The sequence below is a fragment of the Grus americana genome, chromosome 6, assembly GCF_028858705.1.
Source record: "Grus americana isolate bGruAme1 chromosome 6, bGruAme1.mat, whole genome shotgun sequence".
NCBI lineage: Eukaryota > Metazoa > Chordata > Aves > Gruiformes > Gruidae > Grus > Grus americana.
In genome coordinates this window covers 40,107,445-40,133,701 of record NC_072857.1, presented here as the reverse complement: position 1 = coordinate 40,133,701, position 26,257 = coordinate 40,107,445, and the positions used below count along the sequence as shown (strand labels likewise).

The window sequence follows — 26,257 nt, the reverse complement described above, 5'->3', positions numbered from 1 at the left end:
GCAATAAAATTAATCGTCGTCTAGAGTATTGTCATAACGTTAGGTGTATTTACTCATGTAAATGTTGTTGAATTTCTGGAATGTGAAAATAATATTCAGATAAACTCTCCTAATCTGTGTAAAACTGTAGCTCTATAGTGTCCTAGTGTGTCGAGTACTTAAGGCTGCTTTTTGTGAGAGTGTTTGGCTTCTCGACATTGAACTTGATTGATTAGTGGCATTGAGTTGAAAGTGGCTTTAACCTTTCATGAGACAGTGTTTGACAAAAGGAAGGGGTTTTAAGATTCCGCATCTTTGGCAAGGCGCGTTGTGATTCATGGGTGTAGAAATCTGTTTCTAAAATTAAATCAAACTTTCATTTAACTTTTTTCCTCCCCTCTTTTTCCTAGCAAATGTGTTACATAATCTTCTATAGATACAAAAAAGCAAAGAGCATCCACTGAAGAATTTTCATACCAGGACCGGTTAACGCTAGTATCTCTAATCTCCGCTTGGATTTTTGAAGTCTTGAAGGATAAGTTACTTAACGTCATCTTGAAGCTGATCTACTCTCTTTACCCTTTCCCCTGTTGGAAAGGAAGGGTGAGAGCATGTTTCCTGCAGTCATTCCCTTGCAGGGAGGCGAACAAATAAGGAAGGGTTGTGTTACATGCTGTAGTTATGAGAGTTATTTGGAGATGGCTGAGTTGGTCAACAGCTGCAGCCCTCTGCTATCGTGTGAATGGTTTGCTTTTTGCCACACTGCTCATTTTAATGAACTCCATCTGTACATAGTGTAGTCCATAATAGAAAGCAGATTGCTGGGCTGATGGTGTCTACAGTGCGGTGTAGATTGGTGAGAACTAAAAGTCCAGTCTACTGGGTTGCAGATGAAGGTTGAATATCAAAATGAGGTGGATATCTGCTTTTTTGTTTAGTGCAGAAGCAGTTTTCAAAATGTTGAAATTTTGCCTGGAAAGGAGAGAGATTGGGGGGTGAGGGGGAGGATGAGGCAGCAATTGCTTACAAAGCAGCTGATCTTTTCCTGAAAGAGGCAGTTCATGATCTCTGAAACTTATTTTGTAGTTAAATCCCTGTTGGGTTTTTTCCCCTCCAAAAGTAATGATGATAGTGGCTTACCATTTGGGATTTTTCTCACCATTGAAAGTGGGTGTTTGTGGCTTGATTTTTTTTCCTCTGGAGTCTCTGGTTTTATTCAGATAGTGTATTGGTGTAGAAGCTCAATGGTGAGAGCTTAAAGGACAGGACCAGACAAATGTGACAAAACGCAGTATGGGTTTGTCTCAAGGTAAATTCCAACAAAAGTGAAAGCACTTTTCTTAATCAGAAATAAGAAAAATGACTTTTAGATTAGACTTTGTTAATAAGAGTTAAATGATGCTATTTTTTAGCTGCAGCTTATTTGGGTAAAGTTGCTTCTGCCTGAGTTTAAATATTTAAAGTGTGGCATCTGAAGCCATGGTTGGCTTACTGGGAATGTACGGTGTAGTGTATTTTCCTTTTCCTCTGCCATAGTTTGAATATAAATCCTCAAACAGCTTACCATACCAAAAATAAGGCTGTATAAATATCTGAGCACATGGAAAAATAACTCTCCTATTAATATCACATTAGAAATTAAAAGAATTACTCAATTTTAGGCATGCAGTGGGGACCTCTTAAATTAGTAACAATTCTGTGAACCAAAACATCCAGAATTTAGGCAGATTTCTGGAAATGAGCAATGCAGTGCTGGCACATGCACTGAAATGACCGTTACTAAGTAGTATTTCAGAGGAAGTGTTTGTCTGACAGCTCGTACGTCCAGCAGCTGATGTTTTTCAACCAAAAATGTATGCCAAATTAGGTAACTTTACGTTGCTTTTTTGCTCTTTGTATTCAACTTGCTTTTCCTTAAAGTGCGGTGTTTATAGAGAAGATGTTTAACTTAACAACTGTCCAAATGCATAAATTAGTCACCTGAGCACTTGTAATAAACTTAAAATGATCCTATGGAAGGGAATTAATGCCTTAGTGGGATCTGTAAACTCTCATCTCTAGCTGTCAGGTCTGTATTGATACTGAGGAAGATGCTGTTGCAGTTGGATGCCTGTTAAAATAATTAAATGGAAGAGATGCAGAAAAGGAACTCACCTGTTAATCTTGGGATAGTTAACTGATGGAGGTTTCCTGGTGAGAGGAATTTACGCTCCATCTCTCTGTGCAGTATTCATAAGGACTTCAGGATTGTGGCCCATTGCAGTACTCTTGCTTACATCAGAATAATCTCAGTCTTCCAGGCAGATCTGTGAGTAGGCTGTTTGCTAGCACTTTTCCCATTAAATGAAAAGTTAATCACCACCTACTCACTACAAAGCCTGTGGAAGGAAGGAAGAAAGAGTATTTTACGATGGCTTCTGATTGACATAATTAAGAAGGTGCTAAAATTCTAGATAGTAAAGCTGTCTCGATCCTGTTACTTCAGTATTTCTTCAGTTTAGTTGAAGGTTAAACGTGAGTTTAATGTCTTATTCATCAAAATACAGGATGTTCATTCCTAGATTTTAACCACAAAAAACCACTATGGTTTAAGTGCTAGGCTAAGTCTGAGATTCCTTTGTCTGCACTATTGAAGTGTTTGAGTGTCATTGCTCCTAAAATTACTCTTCCTATATTTCTGTTTTGGTTGCAGGAGGGAGCAGGAAACAGTCATTCCATTTTTTGGACTGATAAATTGCAGTATTTTCACAATCCATTTTGTCATCACTAAAACTGCAGCTTCAACTTTTTCCTTAAACTTTATAATTTTGATATTTTAGTATTGGTAACTCTCAGATTTCAAGATGGAAATCATGTCATTTGCAAAGTTGGTAAGTTGTCAAGACAAATTGTCATCTTAGTTCTGAACTTCCCGTTCCACCTCCACGTGGGAGCATGATGCAGTCATCCCTGAAAAGGTATGGAGATTCACGTGGTATTGAGGAAGAAAGGCTGAGACTAACTGCCGGTTCATTCCTGGAGATGACTGTATCTTCTCATGGGTCTGCACGAGTCCTGAATCTCCTCCCACTGAGCCTGTGGTGGGAATTACACAGAATATAGTAAGGCTTGTGGCGTTGTAAAGCCTATAATACATCTACAGAAGGGATCGGGGAGATGAGTTGAAAAATATATTCAGACCCTTGTGTTCAGTTGAGCTGTTTGTGTCTACCATGGTTGAGCCTTATTTCCCTTCGAAAGAGGTGAAGTTTAGGTGGATGCTGTTACTCTTAGCAGAAGCAAGAATACATTGCTGTGTGCCTGGGATGCTTTTTAGAGCGTACATGCTTTCATTGCTTCCAGCCCTGAAGTTGAGAATCAAAACGCTCTTTCAGGTGAAATTAAGTGTTCATAAAAAATTTAGCTTATATAGATTTTGCTTTGTAGGACTGAACTACTGCTGCTCCCAGAGTTACAGATCTTATCTTCTGCTTAGGCAGTGTGCCTGAGACGCAGACTTAAGCATGTCGATGTTGGTTGTTTGAGCCTGTCCTTTTCCTTTGAAACAGTTTCCTAGAAAGCCCAGTAATGTAGATGGACCATTGCTTGGGGAGCTGGGACTGAGGATGCCCACGGGCCAATGCACTATGAATCTAATGGCATCATCTTTGAGTGTTTTAGTGAACACATTTGAAGGATAAAAAGCACAAGAACTGTGCTGAATTCAGGATGAAAAGCCCCTGTAGCATAAAAGGTTTAAATGACACTGTGAAGAATGAAAGACTGATTTAAGGAGAAAAGATTATTCTTATATACAGCTTGCGCTTTAGAAAAAATGCGGTTGCATACTGTCAATTTTTTTTTAAAGATCAGGAATATAATGTTCTACTTACATTTAGTAGAACTCTGCTTCTGTATGGACACTTGGATGTCTGTTTTTATTGTCAAGCCTATGGGCAGTTCTGCTGGATTCAGAACAGTGCTGGTGCTTCGTGTCACTGTGTAAGGGACTATGGCGTTGGGGACTTCGATACTGTTTATGCTATTGCAACGCAGAGGAGCCCATAAAAAAACCCAAACACCCTAATAATTATGTTTATGAAGAGCGTCAATACCTACTAGTTTTGGAGTGATGCATCCTGTGAGGAACACGCAGCTTTCTAGAGTCTTGTTTTGGCTTTCATGTCATCAGAATGGCATTTGCTAGTGGTAAATAGATTTAATGAAACTAATTTTCGAACTATAGGTCAGCACTTAAATTTGTTTTCTCCTTGTTAGTCTCACAACTAGATCAGGTCTTACACTAAACAAGACTTAGAAGTCTCATTTCTTTCCTCTCTGCCAGGTACGGTCACAAAAGTGAGAGAACATGGTTGTTATCGGTTGTATAGCCTGTACTCTTTATAAGTCAGACTCCCTTTTTTTAACACTTGAATCATATTTCCAGCACTAGGGATTTTTTTTCCTTTCTTACTCAATTTTCCTTTTGTTCTTGATCTCTTGTCTCTTCTGTTAGCAACAGAAATACTGTTGTGCAAATCAGCTGTGTTGTCATGGGGAAACTTCAGAGCATGAATGTGATGAAAAATAGCCAATTTTAATTTTTTTTTGCTTTTCTTACTGAGATACCACAGGGGAATAAGCAGATAAATCATTTCCTTACCACCCTACGGGGCAAAGGAGTGATGGGCAGCCTTGGTTCAACTGTGCCACTGCTACTGGGTTTGAAAGCTGCACAAAGGAAAAGGGACCTATAATCTGTTGTCATATAGGAGTATCCCTTGGCATCCATCAGCAGTCCAAGTCAAGCTTTTTTCTTAGCGCAACAGATTTGCGAAGCAGTGTATCTCCTGCAGAAAGCAGCACATGGTGAGTACGCTTTTGCCATCTGTCCCTTGTTGCTCCTATCCATCTAGTTAAGACCAGAGCTGTCGTTGCTCGGGAGGACGGAGCGGGACGGGTGGCAGCTGCCGTGCTAGCAGTGCGTATTAATGCTCTAAGGAGATCGGATCAAGCCGTGCCCGCCCACGAGTTGCGAAAGGGGAATAGTGCAGGAGGTATGGATTCAGCACAGGAGAAACGTGTGAATTCTTTTTGTAATGCCAAAGCTTTTTCACCGTGTGAATATTCAGGTTCTGCAGCCACCTCTGCGGACTGGTCTGTGCGTACCTCGTTGATCCTCTGGATAGATTGTTTTTATGGGATTGATGATAATGGGCTAATTTAGAGTTCTTTCTGCTGCAGTGAAAGAACATGGCAGAAGGTCAATCTTCAACATCATTAGGGGGAAAATAAACCCTTCATCTGGCTTGGTGGTGGTGAGGGATGGCTGTTATTTCAACTGATGCAACATCAAAGCAAGATTTAAAAGGTCAAATAGGTACGCTTTCTTATGTGGGGGGAATGATCGATACTCCCAACAGTATACTTATGTAAAATTTACAGAACTAACAAAAACTACACGAGGAGGGAAAGATGCTAAATAGTTTGTATACGCTTTAATTCCGTCACAGGAGAGAGAGAGCTAGAATGAAAGCTGTATGGTGGTGTGTAAGGAGGTGGGAGTGTATGACTTTACAGTGACTGGGGCAGAAAGCTTTCTTTTTCCATTGTATTTAAGCCACGTGAGTCTGCATGAAAGTGAAGAATGGATTCTAGTAGTAGCATACAAAAGCTGTCACCTACTTTGCTATCTACGCACCATTTGGAGAACAAAACCTAAACAGCCTGAAATGGCTAGTGTAGAGCAAACATCATGTTTAATCCTGATAATCTAAGTAGTTTATTTTGATGTGGATGCTGATATTGGCCAGATAACTTGGGTACTATTGACCTAGTAATGGTATCAGTGTTACATTTGGTCTGTGTCCATCACAACTACACCATGTTATATAGCGTAAATATTTACACAGGTGAGTTGTGATTTCAGCTTGTCTCTGGATGGCACCAAAACATGAACAGTTAAAAGGATATTGTATAAGTAAGAGAGCAGAAATAGATACCTTTTTGTGAAGAGTAAATATTGCAACAGAGCTGTAATGACATTCCCTTACACTTACTCTGGATGATTTATCTCCAAAGGTGTTAAACCTGAGCCTGGTGAACAAACTAAGGGCAATTTTGTATCAGCGTTTTAAAATTAGTTAGCCTGCTTGTGGTTTTAGTGGGAAAATCTTTTGCCAGAGGAGGTCAGATCATGACAAATAATTTCTGGTTCAGAAGTGGCCACCGGTACACATCAGCGTGGTATGCTCGTAGTGTGTGCATTGCATCCTTTGCAGTGGGCATTCGCGTGGCTGGGCTCTCCTCTTAACTTGGGAGGTGCCGCTTTTAAATACAAGTCAAGGTTGGATGCGATTTACCTGCAGAGCGTGTGTTTGCTTTGCTCGCCGTGATTAGCTCAATGGGGTCCTACATCTGATGCAGAAAGCAAAATGCCAGCAGTGTGTATGGGGAGAAGCGCAGGGTTTGTTGGATTTAGTGCTCGTGTCCCAGTGTAGTCCCTGCCTGATAACTCTGTGTGTGACACTGGCTTCAGGACAGGGAAGCGGGACAGAGCGTGCTGCTGGGCTGGCTGCCGGCAGCCCTGGAGAGAAGCTGCGGTGTCCTCAAGGGGAAAGTGTGCAGCCCCAAGGCATTCCTTACGGGAATGTTCTGTGCACATTCCCCACTGAAACCACTGCGCATCTTGGCTACCATTTGGAAATGCAGGGAACAGGGGTATCCTTCCCTCCCACCCCTCAAAGCGGTGTTTGGGGTGTGGGAGCCTTATTCCTAGGTTGGAGTGGAAGAACTGGCCAGTGAGGAATCGAGGTTGGGCTGCGGACCTCTGTGGTGTCTGGCTGTCCTGGCCGCTGCTTACCCAGCATTCAGTGTCGGTGCTCAGCATGTAGCCTGCCATAAAGCACATTCTGATATGTGCTTAGTACGAAGTGACCTCTTACTCCTGAATAAGATGTTGCCTAAATTCTTCAAGAAACAGACGATTAGCCATTGCTATTGTAGCTCATGAGCTGTTTCCATGGGCATATCTTTGTATGTAGAGTTTTCTTAGGATGCTGCTGTGCACTTGTTTGTCTCTTAAAAAATCCATGGATGGATTTTTCTCCTAGTGCCACATTGTTCAGATAAAAAATAATAAGAGGTAGTTGACAGACTTATAAATATTACTGGACACCTTAAGTTCTAGCTACTACGTGTGCCTTTGGGACTGATACTGCTTACTCTGTGACCTGTTCTTGTGTATAATATTTCCTTGTGTCCAGGTAATTGCCAGGATATTAGCTGTAGTGTGTCTGCAGGTGTAGTGTGTCATGTTATGGTGATAGATACTCTTTAGGCATGTGAACGTCTCCATAGAGTTTGTTGCAGCAGAAGGGTTACGATGGCATTTTTGTCAAAACCTGGACTGTTTAGCATGCTTATTCCTAGTATATAGCTGGATTTACGGCAGAGCTGCTCCCCTTTGAAGACATTTAGCCTTGTTTTTCCCAGACCTGCTACGGATGCTGTACTGGGTTTGCATAAACTCTAGTTACATACTCCAGTGGCTTTTCCAGTGTTGATACACTAGGCTTTTAGTGAAGAGGACTTTGAGTGCAGCTCTCGTCAAGCCATTAACGTAACTGGGGAGCGTCCTCTGAACATTTGAGATTCTCGGATAACCTTGACATTGCCAGAATTTCAAAAGCCCCATTGAGTTAGTAATGATATAATTCTACATCCTTTTTCCCCCTGTATGAATGGAGCAGTGACGTGATTTTGTGATAGTGCTACCCGCTGTGAAGTGACTGTTTCATTAATTGTGAAATGGTGTAAAATTCTGCAGCTCCACATGTTTTATTTAAAGGAAATCTTAAACCCACTGTTAACGAATGCATAGCGTACTAAGCTGAATGCATTCATATGCTGGCCAAATACTCACCACTTCTAGCTTCTGTCTTTGCTTATTTTAATGTGTTTTTCAGAGAAACAGTGCATTGCTCCCATTTTACTTTATTCTGCTTATTCTCTGTCAGCAGCTATATGAAAAACTGGCTGTATAGCAGGAACACTACATCTCCTAGATAGACTGAGGCTTGATGACCTCAAGGTTTTTTAAAAACTTTTTTGGCACCTTTATCTCTGCGTATAAATAGCTCACAAGCCTGTTCCTCAGCATTGGCTAGACTTAAAGCAGTGTTAAATGCTTTTGCGAGGTGAAAGTAGGCTTTCTCAGTTACTTGTAGATGGAGCCTATCCAAGCTGTATGCTATATTTACACACTTCGTTCCCTAACAAGTTTTAGTCTGTAAGATGTGTGTAGTGTAATATCTGCAGATTGGGTATAGTGTATTTAAAATGCATGCCTAACAAAAGATTTGTGCTGGACTTAGACAAGTAAGTCTTTCCATAATTCAGTTTGTATCTAGCTACTGTCAGCAACTCTATCTTAAATTTATTCATACAGTTTTTTAGGTAATATTTTGATCAGCAGCAATTCTTAGATCTTTTGAAGAGTCATTTAAAATAGTCAGGTAGTGCTCCTTGCTTCACTCGTGTTTGCTGTGAGTAGCTGACTAAGTTTGCTGTTCATGCCCTTGAGTATCAACTGATTGAATTTTTGGAATTGGCTTGGCAAGTGTACATTTTTATCAACATGCTGCTTGTAATGCAGGAGGCAGGAGTGCTTCACGACTGTATAAAGTACACTGGCACAATATCCTCGTGTAACTGCCACGGAAGAGCAGGTAGACGCTTGGAGTTCAGCGGGGACAAACTAATGGATTTATCTGTGGTCGGAAAAGGTCACAAGGAATTCTCGGTGACCTCAAGGAGATGGTTTTTCCTTTCAGGCAGCATCTCTGGTTTCAAGGAGCTTCGTTACTTCCCTGGTTAATTGGTGCTGTTGAGCCGTGGGGATTTGTTACCTATTAAAGCATCATTGCTTCTAGTGACATGGAAGGCTTTGAGGTCTTCTCTCCAAATTTGAGTTGGTTTAAACTCTTGTACTCTTGGACTGTGCGAGGTGATACAGCTATAAGCATCATTAAAGCTTTTGAGAAGCTGCTGTGTATCTTTCCTGAAATGTTACTATCCACGAAACGTGAACCGTTGTCAGAGCTAAGAAACGGCAGTTATTCTGGTGCATAACTTATGTATTGCTTTTTTGGTATAACCTAAAAGCCTACTCCACTAGTAAACTGTATTGGGACTATTAATAACATTGGACACTAACATTCTTGAATGATTACCAGCAAATCTTGTATTGTCTGGCAGACATGCCTCTAAACCCAATTGCGTTTTGTGTCTCTCTGGCTCTGAGTAATTCTGCATCTGTAACAGACGGCTTTAAAAAGATCAGGGAAGCATGAGGTGCAGTTGGGGTTTTGATTAAAGTCTGTGTTGGAGTGACTGATGCGTGTGAGGTCTATTCCCAAAGGAACCCAGAACATGTAAAAATGGGTGGAGTGGTGGGTTGGGGTTTTTTTTTTGTCTGTGATACTGGCTTGCTAGCCACTGTGCTGGATTCCGATTCCTACTTTTTCCCCTTTTTCAGGTGAGTAGTATGTGCACATAATGAAATACCTGCTGAGGTCACTGTGTACAGTCCCAGAGGGAGAAACCTGGGAAGGGAGAGCAGTAACAAAAACTACAGGGAGGGGGATGAGAACAAGTCCAAACGCACCCTGTAGGAGCTGCTAGAAGAACTCGTGATGGGACTCTCGGCAGCCTCGGCCAGACGCCGCACCGCCAGGCTCAAAGCCCGAGGGAGCCGTTCCCGGAGCAGAGGGATGATGCAGTGGCTCCTACATCAGTGACCCCCTGAGCTGCGCTTTGTTGGTCCTCCTGGGATCGCCTTGAAGCAAGAAAAGAAGAAATTCTGTCTCGAAGTATTAAAAAATCTTCTGTCAGTCTTCCCTCTCTATTGCACTTTATAGCTGAATGTGCTTTTTTAACAATTCCCGCTCTTAACTAAGAAAAATCAATAAATTATTAATAGATCCTGAAATATTGGGCTGGGAGGTTCTGCCTCTAAATAGGCATTTAGCTGAGTCCTCAGCTTCTGCTTTGAGCTCTGAGGTGCTCCTACTTAAAAAACCATCTAACTGTCAGCGAAACACACAGCTGAATTATTTGTTTATATTCTTTCACGTAAAAACACGGCTGTCACACGATTGTGGGAGTCTGCAAGAAACAATATTGTGAACCTTTTCAAACCTCTTAATATTTTTTTTTCTGCTGTGTTGAAGTGATGCTGAATGTGAAAGCTGTTACCTTTTGAAAGGCTGGAAGTTAAAGAAAAAAACGTGTGGGTTTTGTTGGGGCCCTTTAAAAGCAAAGTTAGGGAAGATTTGTGGGGGTTTGGGGGTCTGGGGCATCTGGAAACTTAACACAAACCCCTGCTGCCTTTGTTGCTTTACTACTTGAAATGCGTTGGTAAGGGTAATAATTTAAGGAAGGCTGAATTACCATTATTATACCTTCTACTGTGGTCTCTTATCCTCTTTGTTATCCCAGTGACAGATTAAAAGGTGCTAATAGTTTTCATCCACATCCTCAATGACTGAATAGCGAGGTAATTGAACGTTGACACTGACAATTCAAGGATCTAGCTTTGTGTGGTGGAAGTACTGTCTCTCTAAAAACACACAAAAAAATGTTTGCTTTGCTTGATTGCTGCTCCCTCTGGTGGGTTTCAGGCCAGTTTAAACAAGCTTGAAGTTCATTCTCAGTCTTTTTAGATGGAGTCATTAATCAGCAGTACTGCCCTGATCTACTGGATGGGATATTGACCTTAACACTTGTTTCACTGCATACCTCTACAAATCAGAACATTCTTTTATATCAAGAGGGCTAAATCTGTAAAAGCATTTAATTCACTTTTTAATTTTAACTTACTTTTTTTCAACAACTTGTACTGCTGTGCTATAAGTATGTCTGCACTGACAAAATAGTATCATAACTGTTCCACACTTGGCAAGTGCCACTATACTGACTGTATTAAGATCTCTCTCATTTCTCCTCTCCTGTAGTCAGCGCTTCTGAGTTGTACTTCACGGGCTATTGCTCTTGTCTGCAGAGAGCTGCTATGTTATGCAAGTTGCTCCTGAAAAATAAATTCCAAAAAAGAGCTCCATTTGCTTCCTGTGTGCTTTCCTGTAAACCTAATGAATACAAATGCCATTGCTGTGCAAAGGATTAGTTCTTTTTCTTCAATTGCTCTGCTGGCATAAAAAATCTCTGTATGTAATGTGTTGTGTCTGAAGATTTCAAAATACTGCTTGTATGTATTTTCCTCCAGAGGGATGTATTATCTCTGTTCTCTGGACAAGAAACTGAAGCACAGTGGAATTCTGAATTGCTCCTAATTGATGGCAAAGACCTGTGCAACTTCACTGACGAGTTCTTGGCATGAAACTCTTCAAAAAATTTCCCACTGAAGCTTAAAAGAGACAAATTGTTCTGACCTATTGCAAAATGGAAAGGTCCCATATTAGTGTGACACTGAAATAACAGCAGTTCACATGATCTAATTCCAGTCTTACACCATTTCAAAATAATGATACAGTTTGTCTTAGCACTGGAAGCTGTTCAGTTGCAATTGCTTAACTGATGTTGAGCTGTTTGTATACAGGGACTGGAACATGGCTATTAAATCTTGGGTCCCTTAGGCTTTGGCACTTGTCTCCTATGCTTTTATTAGGCATTTCCCCCCTCCCCAATTTTTAATTTTCACTAGTCTCTCATTTCCCTTCCCTCTTCTGCTCTCTTGTTCTATATTCATAATTTATTTTAGCTATGTAATGTTTTCTACATATCACACTGCATGCTTTGTTTGGTCTGCAGTATTTTCAGCACCTTTTCCCCTTATTTCTTTCACACTATCTTGTTTGCATAATTTCTCAATACCATATAACTTGTATGGCCGAGAACTGGACATTTCATCAGTGTCTGACCAAGCGGCTCCAGCTATTGGGTATCTGATAACGTCTGAAATCCATTACTGCCTCTGTACCTCTTCAGGAGCATATAATATGGAGTTCAGTGCTTTACTTGAAACATCAGATTTTTGTTTTACTTGGCCTTAAAAGGATAAATCAGTCTGAAACTTGTCTGGATGCAAAGACTGTGGTTCTGTGGAGACCCAGTGGTGTTGGTGGACACATATTTCCTTGTAAATGTATTTGTTCTTACTGTGATGCAAGTAAAGGCGGGTTTTTGGCTGCTTTTTCTTTTTTTAAAGGTGATTAAACCCAAAAGCAGGTGCACTTGATTTGAGAAACAAACCAGAACTTAATCTTGTATTTATGCCCTTTCTTAAAGCTTTATGTAATTACTGGTCATAGATTGGGTAATCCCTAAAACAGTGTCAGTAACCTTTATTTCAAAATCTGTGGTTTTCTTTTTTCTTTTTTTCTTTTTTCTCCCCTTCTCTTGACTGGTAGCTTGAGCATTGTTTTAAGCAGTTGCTGAGGTTTGTATCTACATTTTAATGTGCTAAAAGTGCAGAGCTGTGTTCAAGATTTGCCAACTTTTATTCAGATGAAATTTGCAGTTCAGTGGAGACCAGAACATGGTACCTACAGATTACGTTGCTTGTAGCACTCCCCGAACTTCAGTTCTTATTTATATTTCAAATGTTTTTACCAGTCAGGAACAAGAACTCTGTTTATGTCCATGTTCAAAAAGATGTTGGCATTCCCCCAGCCCTGGAGCCCTCCCCAACCTGTGTTTATGCTGTAAAGAAGCCGGATGAAATATTGCTGTTTATTGCAGGCTCCAAATTTGGTTATTGTGCTTACTTTCTCTGCGAGCATGGTCAAGACAAATGTCTGTGCTCTTCAGTAATATCTACCGATGGCTGAATTAATTTTGCATGTGTGTTTCCTTACTGAGAGTCTTTCAGCTGACCTCCCTGTGTGCTTGGGTGCCTGTGGTCCTGCTGGGAGACACTGGTTGCAGCTTTGCTCCCTCCCTGGAAAGACATGGCAGTTGAGCACCAAGAGTCTGAAATAGAATTCAACTCTTTGTTTATTTTTTTCATTATTGCACTAATATATCAAACTAGCAAGAATGCAATGTCATTAAGGTAGTAACTTATCTTTCATATTTCATTTTATATTTGGCTTAAGCAAAAGTTATCCAGTTCTGGATGCGACCAATTCATTTGCACTACCTGGATAACCATAGTGCTTGTATTATAGCAAGCATGCTGTTGTTTCTCTCCAAAGAAAAAAAAATTCTGAATGCCAAACATACTCCCCCCCCCCACCCCGCCCCAGTAAAGGTTGAAAGCCTTTTGAGATGTGCATGCTATAGCCTTACTGTGGGATGGGTTTTACAAGCTCTTATCTCCCTTAGGTACCCTCTGTTTGCATACTACCCCTCCTTCAGCCAGATTGCTTTAAGCTCTCTGAAGTCTGCAGTGAACTCTGTGTGACTCTAGTTGCAAAGGCTGTTCTACAATCAAACAGAAACACACTATTTAAAAACTATTCTGGAATACAATCATTCTACTTCTGTGTTTTGAGGTTTGGTTTTGTCTAAATTTTAAGCGAGGGAAACAGTCACTGCAAAAAACTGCTGATCTAATAGAGGGAGAATAAAAGGATCCAGTGTGGTCACTGTAAAAGAGAAATTTCTCTCTTTATAAAAAGAAGTTGAGTAAAGTGGAAGAAACCACTGAATGCAGCTTCATGCAAGTAAGTATTTCAGGACACAATGCTGGGAAGCCTTGCATGCTTCTCTTGTAAAACTCCAGGTCATATTTGCTAATACTGTCAGCTCCTTTTGTTGAATTTTTTCCTTGTAGGTATTATTGTAAACTCAACAACTCTGATTTATTTATTTGAATGAATGATCCAGCTGTTTCCAAGGTCAATGTTGACTCCCCCAAAACTTTTTTTTTACGTGAGTAATAGTCTTGATCTAAAGTATGAGTGCAGTATTATATAGGGGGTACAAAACGTGTGGCTTTGTTCCTTGAGGTAACAGCTGTAGAGCAGTATCCAAATTCTCCTCTGGTGGGGGCAGCCATTTACTGCCTTAGAGCTATTTTGAGAGGAAACGCCAATTGAAGAAGTGACGTAAATGTGGTTAGTTGATACTGCGTTTGTCCTCTGCCAAATACGCTACCTATAGAAAACTGGTCGGTGTTTAAAGCTGTAACACACTTCTGCAGAGCTGCCAGCCAACATCCTATACTGGAATTGTTCTTTCCTGTCTGTTTTGTGGTGGTTTTTTTTTTTTTTTTCAGAGTAAGGAAGCTGGACAAGTTAGTTAAATAGCAGTGGAAGTGGTATGCTCTATATATACAAATTCTGCCAGTTTAGGATCCCTTTCCATTTGTAAGGAGTGATCTTCCCATTCTCCAAGCTCTGGAGCTACCATGCTCATGAAAATCTCTGTTTTTACGGGATTCTACAGAACAGATGAGCTGTGATGCTAATTTTCTTCTGAATCTTGCCTCTGAAGCCGCTTTGAACTCTCCACCATTTTCTCACGGAGAGGTTTTGTTTGAATTGAAGGACGTGCTTCGAGCACTTTTCCCTCCTACCACAAGCCCAGTGCCTCTTAAAGTGGAATCCAGTTTGCAGCTAACCCACCTGCAGCTAACCCACCTGCAGCTAAGCTGGTGGCTTAGTACGCAAGGGGAACCCCACATCACAACAGAGACTACACCAGGCACAAGCCCCTGAAGAACTTGTCGACCAGCTCTTTGTTACTAGTGTGCAGGTGAAGGTATGTGACAAGGTGGGAGAGGAAGAGAGAACACAACACCTTCCTGAGTAAATAGTAAATGGTAAAACAATATCACTTTTAAACCCCAGGGGGAAACATTGGCTAAGGGGATAAACGCCTCTAAAACACTGCTAGGATCTATAGAAATGATCACAGGATACTTCACTTCTAACAGGTCTTTTAAGATTGATTCCTCGTAGAAGGATTTGCTTTGATAATCCATGCAAGCTCATGATGGAGTTCAGTTATTGTTTAGACTATTTTTAGCAGCAGCCCCTTGTGACTGCATGGAGATATAATTTATGAAGTAGGATGCAACTCCCTAATTGTCTTTTACATCGTAGAGCTGTATATGCTGTTCACTGTAGCATTCTGCAAAATAAACATTCTCCTTATTTATGGGGAAAAAAGGTCCATGTCAACAAGACTTTTCAGCCTCTGGTCACATGCTTAAATTATATCTCCAAGATGGGTTTCCTGGCAAACACATAAGCAAACGTTTCTCCAAAGTGGACAGTGTTCATGTGTAAATTCCTCATTAGTCGTGGGTCTCTTCCCCTCCTCCTCTTCCCAGTGTTTGGCTCAAAATGTTAAGCAAGAAGACCAAGAATGCTGACCCCTGAAACACAGATAACTCGCAATAGCACTGTCGGCATGTTGGAGGGGAGCGTCCGCCTGTTTATACTCCCTGTTCCTGGTGCTTGGGAATTAATGAAAAGAGAATAATAAAGCTCTGGCATTCTGAGGAACTTTAAAAACAAAATAAGAAATCAGCCTTGGAACGCCCTTGCAAGAAAAACTTTTCATGAAAAAACTTATTTAATTTCCCACCAAACTTCAGTCTTGTAGGATTGCATGGTGTGAATGAGGCCGGTTCAGAAAAATAGGTTTAGATTGCAGTTGGGATGGTCATGGGAAGCACCGTAACAGTTCCTTTGGCCAGTTTTCCTCTGTAGGTGTCCTTATTATCCCCTTTGTATGGGAAAATTGGACACTTCTCAAAGTGAATTGCTAATTTTTTTGCTAAGATGTTTGATAATGAGATTTTTCAGTGTTTGCAAAGGATCTTAAAGATCTGATCATTGTACATTTCGGATCCCATACCAGTTTATTCCGTGTAGGGGATAAAGTCAAATATTTGGGCTGAAACCATAATTACGCTTAGCTGTAAGTCTGAATTTTTGGACTTGGGTTTTACTGTGAATTGGATGTTGGTTGTATTTTTTTCTTTGTGTGTTGAGTTGGAGAGCTTGATGAGGTAATCGTGGTGCTCCCAGAGTTTTCAAATGCTGCTTGCATTTCCACACCTGATGCCCCTACTGAAGGGGTAGGACTGAGGCGCAGAAACTCTGCCCTTCTGCGTGGTGTTCTTTGAAATTACCATTGGTTTTCCCAAACTTGCAATTCATGGTGGAAATGGTTAATGCAGCTTACCGATCTTTAAAGCTGATTAGGTTTGAGATGCCTGGGAGATGGCAAAGCCTAATAGTGTAAATACACCAGCAGAGAAGCAGTTTTTTACAAGTAAAAGTGTCTTACTGGATCTCTTTTGCCTTTTTTTTTTTTTTTTTTTAACACGGATGTCTGTATACTCAGGTTCTATGAGATGCTTCCAACCAAAACTAATATTTTTTTGGTCTGATCTTTTAAAATTCTGTGGTTTGGTTGTTTTGTTGGTTTGGGTCTTTTTTGTGGGGTTGTTTTTTTTTTTTTTCATTATTAAGCAAAGGAACAGAAAAGTTTGAGTAGGCCAGGAATTTATTAGCTTATGGGAACTCTTCTTAAATCTGACTCTTCTAAAACAGAAAGATCATGTAACTTTCCATACACCCATATTTCAAATTTCTGAAGCTTTCTGATAGTAGCAAGGCATTAATATATTCCGTCTCAAAGTGCTTTTGAATTTGAGTGGATTCCCTGAGCTGAATGATAAAGACGCCACGTATAGGCTACCCAAGGGTCTTCCAGCTTCCCCACTCGCATGACTCAGTTTGTCTGACTTGAGTGCGGCCAGAGGCACTTGCGCCTGGTTCAGCGGTTTCCTTCCTCCTCCTTGCTGCGTCGCGTTCTAGCCTCACTAGAAAATAATCTATTGATACTGGCAGTACATTTTGGTGATGAAAACCGGACGTTGTTTTCCTAAGAAGCACTTAGTTGTGTATACTTGAGTTCATTGCCTTGGTTACGGTTTACAAGGAGGTTTTGTTAACTCTGCCAACTGAGCTGCAAGGGTGCCAGGATGCCCACAGCGGACAGGGATGATGAAGTGAGATGCATGCGTAGTTTTTTCTGTCTTTGTGACTTCAGATGGGTGTTACTCCATAGATTTTTATAGACTTTCTTGAACATTAGAACAACAAGATTGTGAACTTTTTTTTAAAAAAAAAAAAAAAAAAAGGCAAAAAAAAAGCCAGAGTAACCAGATTTTTCTTCTTGTAACCTTTTTGTCCACAAATGTGGCTTGCTTTGTCTGTTCCCCCTATTTGGAAAGCGAGTAGTAAATGTGATACGGAGGGATGCTACTGAACTCTTAGAGATGCTACTTGAAGAGGAAAAAAGGAAATACACAATAGAATTTCATTTTTTAGATACATAACTGAGCTTGTTTAATTTATATGTAGGTGACAGTGTTGCAAGGTGACTGCTCAAGAATTAATGTTGGGGTGGGGCAAACTGGAGCCAGCGTGCTCATGTTGCAGGTGTTTTTTCAGTGCTTAAACCTTTCTGTGACGGCTTTGATTATTTTATTCCTACTTGAAGCCCTGCTTCTATGCCTTTTACACTACCTCTGGCACACAACACGCCCTGAAGACAAAAATAATCAATTGGGTGTGACCTGTGTTGGAGGGCAGGCTTCTTTGGAATTTATTTGCATTATCAGTGATTGTAATGTAACTTAAAGATGACTGTATGGTCTTTCCTGCTTTCTTTTGGCATAACTCTTTGGTAGTTATGGGCAAAGGGTTGCAGTTCTGTGAAAACTGATGTTTAGGATTTAAGCCTGTATTTGTGGAGAAATACAGTGTATTGTGTGCAAGCATGCTTTTTCTTTTTGTGTGTGTGTATGTATGTTTGCAAAGGTGAGGTGCGTTCCCCACGGAGAGATAAGGAGCCTGTGTCATCACAAATGGAGCTGCTATCTTAAGTGCTGTAAATTTTTTCTGCTTAGAAGTACTTAAGGTGAACTTGCAGTTCACCAGGTTTCTGAAAATGTCACCTGACTTTTTTTTTCCCCCTTCTTCTCTCTTCTTCTGTTACCTGTTTTTCTTATGCTCAATTTAGCATTGTACTACACGTAATGCATATTTCTGTTGTGAACATCCTTCCTGCTTGGATGTCTCCCTGAATTCATGTCACTCTTGCAGTGTTCTATTTCAAATGGGAAATGCACAGGCACAGGAACTGTGGGCTGAAGATACATTTAGCAGAACTTCAGATCCTTTGGCTATCTTTCTGAATACACGGGAGATATGACTAGATAGACACTGCATTTTAAGAGGGTAAAAAAAGAAAAGGTAGACTAATACCCACTTTCAGACAGTGTTCTCTAGGTGCTGTGTGTCCCCCCGCCCCGCTCCCCCAAGTTACACAGCAGCAGTTTGAAGGGCAAGGAGTCAAAGTTAAGTGCTATCAGCTTAATGATGCTACGTAGCTTTGGTGAGCAATGAAGTAAAATGCATCACTGGCTTCCTAGATTGTGGCTCAGCTCCTGTAGTTACAGAACTGTATGCGCTTGCTTTTTATTCTGCAGTGTCTGTGGGATCCAGTGGAGTGTTGAGTGCCAGGAGGGATGAGGGAGAAAGTGTGTGTGGGGGTGTAAAGAGAATTCCTGTTCTTGGGAAATCTGTTAGGACCTGTTTGGAAATCCAAGCAGAATGGGCCTCACTTCGTATATAATCAATTCAGACACACTGAAGTGTGCGTTTTGAATGCTGTATTGCTGAAAAATTGAAGTTTGCTAGAATTAAAAAGACCTGATCGTTAAGTTCCTGCCTAGCAGGTCCATAGCACTCTTGTGTGTGTTAATCTATCCTGAGGTATGAAGTGCTTCCTCAGCGCTTCCAAATAAAACCAAACAGCTTGGATTCTACGTTGATTTAAAAAATAATTAGAAAAAGGAGGGGTGGGTGGTGTGTCCTCAGTAATTCATGCATTTTATAAGAAGTACTCGCATCTCTGGTGTATCTTCCAAGTGGCAGTACAAAAACTGTACAGATTTGCCAGTGAATTTAAGGGGAGGTTAATTCTCATTAACCAAGAAAACTGGAACAAATTGTCTATTTTAAGCTAAGATGAAAATATGCATACTTCTTCATGCTGAATTGTTATCATTCTTCAGATTTACACTGTTAACATCAGTCTCCTTTCCTTTTCTTCTCTGTTAAAACTTCTACATATAAGGTAAGACATTTTCCCTGAAGAATTAACTTCAGTGTTTGGCCCTCAGCTACCTTGGGGTGAGCTGCCATAGCCCAGAAGCACCTTCTTCACAACTGAGTAAGATTTTTGGATTTCTGCAATGCTTGATACTGTTTACTACACCAAAATTAAATGCTGAGCAGTCTCTGGGAATTAGGACATAACTTCTCTTGGACTCCGGGCTGTTCACAAAAGACAGGTTTGCTCTGTAACGGAGAGGTCGCCAGCCTTAAGGCTCAAGGTGCATCTCCAGGCAAGCCAGCCAGCTGGGACAGAAAGCACTGCTGCATAGGGTCTTCCTTCAGTTATTCTAGATTTCTGGTGTGCTTTGCTCTTGCTGATGGAGGATAAGGGAAATGTAGCAGACTAGGAACTTTTATCAGCCTTAAATAACAGGGTTAGGGCTGTATGTTACACCACCTGAATGGGAAACCATTTCCCAATCATGTTATGTTCCTGATTTCAGTATAAGCCGTACTGGGGGACGAAATGGGTATCTGTGAAACATAGATTTAAACTACAGATGTTTCCTCTGTACTGAATGTTGACTGCCTGTGAAGTGTGCTGGGCAGACTATGTGAACTGGCTTCCCTTTCTCCTTTTGTTTTGTGTATTTTGCTATGCAGGCATACCTATCGTGTCCTCCAGCTAGCAGGTTTACCAAGGAGAAATTGAACACAAGGCTATAGTGTATCATTGAATCTCCAATTATCAACTTTCAGAGTAGCTTCAGCCTGACTTTTTCTAATGAAGGGCATGCAATTATGTTACTGCTTCACAGGAATGTATATTATTTCTATATTGATCAGTTTTTCTGTTGCCATACACACACTGGAGTGGATTTAAGACAGTTCAGATTTATTTTTTTAAACAGAGTTGGGCCTTTACCTTGTAATGAAGGAAAATACAAATCAAGAGGAAGAAATAGCTTGTAGGCTCAACAGATGGTTTTGGAGTTTAATGAAAGGTGGAGACTTGGAGACTTTATTGCAGCCTTTCAGTATTTAAAGGGGACTTACAGGAATGGTGGAGAGGGACTGTTTACAAGGGCATGGAGTGATAGGACAAGGGGGAATGGCCTTAAGCCGAAAGAGGGGAGATTTAGATGAGATATTAGGAATAAATTCTTTACTCTGGTGGTGGCGAGACACTGGAACGCGATGCCCAGAGAAGCTGTGGATGTCCCATCCCTGGCAGTGGTCAGGGCCAGGTTGGATGGAGCTTTGGGCAACCTGGGCTAGCAGAGGGTGTCCCTGCCCATGGCAGGGGGTTGGAACTAGATGGGCTTTAAGGTCTTTTCCAACCCAGGCCATTCCATGATTCTATGACTTACATAAAACCACAGTCTGTTTTACAAATGCAAAGCTTCCCCGTGTTTAACCAGGGTTTCTCCGAGGGCCAGGGTGCAAGTTAGACATCCCTAATGCCTTTTATTTCAAGGAAGTATGTCTGGCCTTTCCAGGGACATGGCTGGGGTCTAGAGAGTGCCCATGAATCCAGTTGAAGTATTGCCACCTGAATGCAAAGTAGTGCCAGCACTTCCAAATTAGCTAAAATACTGTCAGCAGCATGGCAGCGTGTGCTCTGCCAGTGTGAAAAACCAGATTCTCTGTACTCAGCTGGCAGCTCATGGAAAAACTGAGCTCAGTCGCTGGGTGGAGGATTTGCAGGGCTCCCCAACCTGCGCCGGCTGACCAGGAAGGAGAAGAGAGCACGCAGGGTTTAGTTGCTAAGGAGCAACCTGTTTTGCTTGTCTCTGCAACCAGAGAAAATCTGGTGCCAGGAAGAGATGACTCTTCGTGTATTCTATTGTTCCTGCTGCAAAACTGCAGTGGATAAAATGAGCTGTTTAAGCTTTGGGAGAGGCTAGGTGTGTGCATGTCCACATCAGGGGGAATCAAGAGATGGCACTAATTTCCATGGAGCCAGGATTTCTGTTCTGACTGTGCCTTGAATGGTTCTTGGGGTATTGTCCCATTTAGTGTCATTTTTAAAACACTTGTGTCCTTTAGTCCATCCGATTTTTCCCTTAGTGTGTTTTAGGCTCATCCAGCTCATCGTAAGAGACCTTTCGAAATGCAGAATGCCCCCTTTTTTTTTTTCTTGGTCTAGCTACTATTCCTGCAGTAGTCTCAGACCTCGATTAGACTTTTTTCTTTTCCCCTGGCCTTTTCTTTTGCCCTCCCCTTTTTTTTATTGCTTAGTGTAATGGCATTTCTTAAAGAATAAAACCAACGGTGGCATATCCAGCGCTGATCACTCATTTTAAGCTCAGCTCTACGCAACCCAGCACACCATACTGATATAATTGCAGGAAATTAACAACAGTTACGCGGTTTAGTTCTGCGATGCAAATGCTAGTTGGTGTGGGTATATATATAAAAAAGCATCTGTTCAAGTGCTTCCGAATGTTATCTTCCAGCATGCTCAGAGAAGCGGCTTGGATATGTAGCCCGGAGGGCGGACATACGCTGAGCAGGGAATTGTTGGGTTGTTGCTGGGGGTGTTTCTCGACCTCGAGCATAAAAAGGAGGTTATGAGCTTTGAAGGCATTCTCAGATTTGCTTTCTCCGATTCAAGCTGCTTAAGGGGAGCTCGTTGCCGGGGTCCGGCGGGGATTTCTGCAGTAATCACCCCTGGGGGCCGATAACTGAAGGAGAGTACTAAGCGTGCTCCCTTCTGCCGCCCAGATCCCCCTACCCCCCCGCCGAAGGTGGGAAGGGTCCCGCTGCAGCCGCCGAGAGCAGCGCCCAGCCGTCCGCCGGCTCCTCCGCCGCGGGGCCGGGCCCGGCAGCGCTCCGCCCCCAGAGCCGTGGGGGGCCGGGCCGGGCGGCTTCCTGCAGCGCCGAGCGGCGGGGACAGACGGCCGGCGGGAACGGGGCGGGGGGGGGGGACCGGAGCCATGGAGGCGGCAGGCGACTGCCTCAGCCCGGCCGCCCGGCAGCAGGTAAGGCAGCTTACACCCACCCCACTCGGGCTCCGCTTCGTGTCCGGGGAAAACGGGCAGCGCGGCTTTCGCCCCGGCGCTCCACGTGGTGGCACGGAGCGGCGGTGTGCGCCCTGGCTCCTCTGTCAGAGGGGCTGTGCGCCTCCGCTGCTGCCCGCAGGCTTCCCCTCTGCCACTGCCCTCGCTGTCCCAGCTCCAACGTGGTGATGTAGGGACTTCGAGAGCGGGCTGGCGTTTGGGACCACGGTCTGTAACTGAGGGCAGCTCTGCAGGGGTGGGTGCTAGTGAGGGTCTTATTGCCGCCGCTGGTTGACTGCGGCGTGAGGCAGCTAAGTCTTTAAAGCGCACGGAATTTTTTAAGGTTTTCTTTTTAAAAATCAGAGGCTAAAATGTAAACTACTTGCCGCTCGGTTTGGTGTGGGAGCAGATATGCCTACTGAACCTGTTAAATGTTTTCTAAATAAAGTTTCAGAACAGCCCTCTGTGACTGTAAAACGTTAATGGGTGGATTAGTCAGCCGTTGACATCAACTGTCACTCTCCGGTTCACCACTGTCACCGTATGAACGGGAGAGGAGCTGTTAGACAAGCCCATGGGCCTGTCTGCCTAACCAGTGACGCTGGTATGTGGGTATTAGAAGGGAATCCCTATGTTCATGCGTAGGCTAAGGCTCGTGAACATGCTGCCTTTTAATACTAATTTGGATTTAAGAGAAAGGTGAGGAGTTATGCAGGATGTGGACTGACCGAGCCCTGTGTGACTCATAGGCTCATTGTCATGAGTGTGGTGCAAGGTATGTTTATGTTCATAACTCAAATGAAAAAAATGTCAGGTAAAGAGGCTGGTTTGACCTCTAAACATAGTAGTCATTTATAGACGCTCTTGTTTCGGTGCTAAGGAGCGCACGATAACTCCTGGTGAGCTCCTGGAACTCACTGGTTTAGGTCACTTGTAACTCAAGTGGAGGCAGGAAAAAACTTTGCCATGGGTTAGCAGTTGTTTTACCTGATAGCTGTGTTGGTCAGCTGTGTTAGAGGAATATTGCGAATCAAGTGCTGCTTGTCCTTTAAATTCTTTAGTACAACAAACCTTCCCAGATTTCTTTTGTTCAATGAAGCGTATGACCTCTGTAAATAGAGTGAACAGTTGTATAACACTTGAGGAAAAGACTTTACATCCAGAATGTTGGAATGGGATGGCATCAGCCATGAAAAATTATGCTTGCCCCAAAAGCGACTTGCTGGCTGTATCTTAAGTTGAAATCAGTCTGAGGATAGTTATTGCAGAAATACATAATAGCAGTTGTATTCAGTGAGCAGGTGCAATTTAGTTGGGCAGACTTGTGTTTTAAAGTTTCTCTGACAGTGGGATCAGAGAGCTTTCTGAGTATGGTTTGGTGCTGGCAAACTAACACTTCAGTCCTCCACAAAAAATATGGTACTAACTTTGATTACTAGTCTTAGGAGCAGATAATTTTGAGTACATTGGAATTAAGGGGTGCTTTGTATAGCTCAAAAACTCTTATGTACTTAGCTATGTGGCAAGCCAACGTAGTCATTTTTCACTGCTCAAAAAAGCAGCATAATTTCCTGTCTTTGTTGGCTGTTTCTTGGGGCTTCCAGTCGAACAATGAACTCTTGGACATTTCATAAGGGAAAAGGTCTGAGAATGCACACCTTCAGGATGTGTGTCATTAGCCTCTACCTAACGAAGTCACCTAAATAATTCTCTCATCAAAATGATAATGAATACGCAGCTTCCCCAATGCTGCGCTTAGGGCCAGGAAGTCGTCGCTTCCGTAACCATTGTGCATTATACGCTGGCCCCGCCAGCGCTAGCTATGGGTGCAACCAGACCTCACCTCATTTGATGAGTGGTATTTAAGGAGGAGGTAACTCCATCAATTGCAGGTCTCATACTCCCACTGCTCCCCGCTGCCTCGTGCTGCAGACCGGAGGAGATGCTTCCAGCTGATATCAAATATCTGGTTTGGCTTTTTTTCAGATGCAGTTGTACTTCAGTAGTGAACCAGGTTACAAGCTGCTTAATTTTCGCCTGTTCAGAGCTAAACGTACTGAACTCCTTAAGGCAGGATAAAGATCTCCTGCTGCATAGGACTGGGTTTTTATTTTAAAACTAATGTGACCCTTAAGCAGGGGTGTCGAGTGCCAAGCAAGTGGACCAACAAAAGCAACGAGCATTTTGCAGTGCAACAGTATACTTGTTTTGGGGCTTGGGGGCTGTAAATGATTCTGGGCAACTGCAATAAAATGACAAAAATGCAGGACATGTAGTTGGAGTATTTGAGGGAGTTACATAAATTAAGGTGATTATTTTTCTGTGTTCATCTCAGCAGTGTGGTTGCCACCTCCTCTTGCTTTGCACACAGGGCTTTACAGAAGCCCCTTAAGAGGTTTTTTTTTGGTGTGACATGCACAGTACGGCTGAAGCTGCCAGTTCTCCTTGTCAGATGAGCAATACTTCATAAAAGGGAAGTTACAAAAGCTTTGTAATGCATGCAATTAGGCTTCATATTTTTATTCTTCTGTTTTTGCCAGCGATCTGTCACTTTTGATTGAGGCCTGTATTGCTCGCTGAGTCAGTAGCGAATTTTAGATGACTTTAAGATTAGTTCCTTCAATCTTAGCGATTTTTTTTTTTCATCTTGAATCTGTTGAATAGTTAGTTTTGCTGGCAACCGTGAGGCTTTCAATTTAGCTTTTCTAGTTTGAATTTCAGAAGTCTATGTGAATTTATTGGTGATTTCATAATGTTCAGCTGTGTTTCTTGCAGGCCACGGTGTCCGTCTCTGCCACTGCCCTTACAGCCAGACCCAAGTCACTTCTGACAAGTGCTTGGGCTGGATGAAGGCCAAAGTCACCCAGGCAGAGCCTGTTTTGGTTTAGTCAGCACAGAGAGAGAAATGTGAAGTTAAAGTTGCTGTTTGCAAGATATGTGAGAAAGCAAAGTATTTATAGCACAGAACTATTAATGTGAAAACAGAGTCCAAGACTAAATTTAAAGAGCGTGGTTCAACAAACTCAGACAAGTTTAGTCGTGCCCCTGCTTTTGAGGAAGAGGTCCATAATAAATCTGGCACTCTCGTGTATTAGTCTAAAAGTCTGTAGATGACCGTGGAGGTCGTGTTATGAATGTCTGTGCCATGTGGCTTGCTGTTGGGGTGGCTACTCCTGTCAGTAGGTCAGCTATGCTTCTGCACGTGAAAATCTGTATCTAATAGTTCCTGGCTGTCTCCCTGCTGCAGAATTTGCTGGGCGTTAGGGTTGCTACTAGACTTTTGGTTTGATTTTGATAAAATCGTACACAATAAGTGTTAGGTGTGGGTTCATCCCTGCCCTGATTGATTTACTTCCTCTGAGCACATGAGTGATGCCTGCTTTGTCAACAATGCCACCTACAGAATATCACAAAGGTTCATTGGGATTAAGTAACTATATCAATTAAAGCATGGTAGAAACAGGAGTGTGAAAGGCACAGGTTGATCGTTCAATGAGCAGTCTGATTATAGCACACTGTTTCTGCCGTGTTGGAGAACACCCTCCAAAGGCTCATGTGCAGCCTCAGATGAGTAGGGTTTGGAAGCACCACAACAGGATGTTGGACTTGTGCAGCTGGGGGACTGATTTGCTCTTTGTCAGAGGAGGGTGTTCCGGGGGACCTGTGAGTATTTGGGAGCTCTGACTTACCCTCCCGCGGACACTAGTGGTCCTCTTTGTTAAAGTGCCAAAGGGACATGAATGATGAGTAAGAGCGTGTTAAATCTTTCTTAACCAGCCTTTCCTGAGGAAACGAAGTAAATTGTATCTGATGGAAGCGTTTGCTTCGTTCATTACCTCAAGGCTAGTCGTGCCACTGATACCATCAGAGACTACTGCTTATTGCATTGATCGGGTCATCGCAGTGAGAATTTGTTCTCCTTGTGTATTTCTTGTCACCCATAGTGTCATTTTGCTGTGGATTTGAAAACCCTTTAGGGAAGGATGGCCGGTTTCTTACAAACCATCTTTGTCCAGTACAAGTGAGCTGGTGTTTTTGTTGGGAACCATGATGAAAATAATTGTGTAATCATCTGGATAGCACCCAGACACCATTGTGAATGTGTTTAAAAATATCAACAGCCAGTTTACTTACAGTATTTGATGCAGAGTACCAGACTTTAAGGTAGGAACTAACAGCAGCCTTCTGACA

General features: G+C 42.3%; 1 protein-coding gene across 30 annotated transcripts in view; it reads left to right on the top strand.

Moving 5' to 3' along the window:
• Nucleotides 1–26,257, top strand: part of LRRFIP1 (LRR binding FLII interacting protein 1) — a 114,245-nt gene that overhangs the window by 20,284 nt on the left and 67,704 nt on the right. For 2 of the 30 annotated variants that reach the window (XR_008577592.1, XR_008577591.1), the window contains exon 1: nucleotides 21,710–22,048. The exons of 23 other annotated variants lie outside the window; for them this stretch is intronic. Coding sequence is in view for 1 of the 7 variants with exons in the window: in XM_054829526.1 (XP_054685501.1) it covers nucleotides 22,004–22,048 (45 nt within the window). In the remaining 6 variants the exon portion in view is untranslated. Of the gene's footprint in view, nucleotides 1–21,703; nucleotides 22,049–26,257 lie in introns of those variants that run through there. 5 more of the 30 variants (XR_008577573.1, XR_008577585.1, XR_008577587.1 and 2 more) reach the window with 5 other exon arrangements.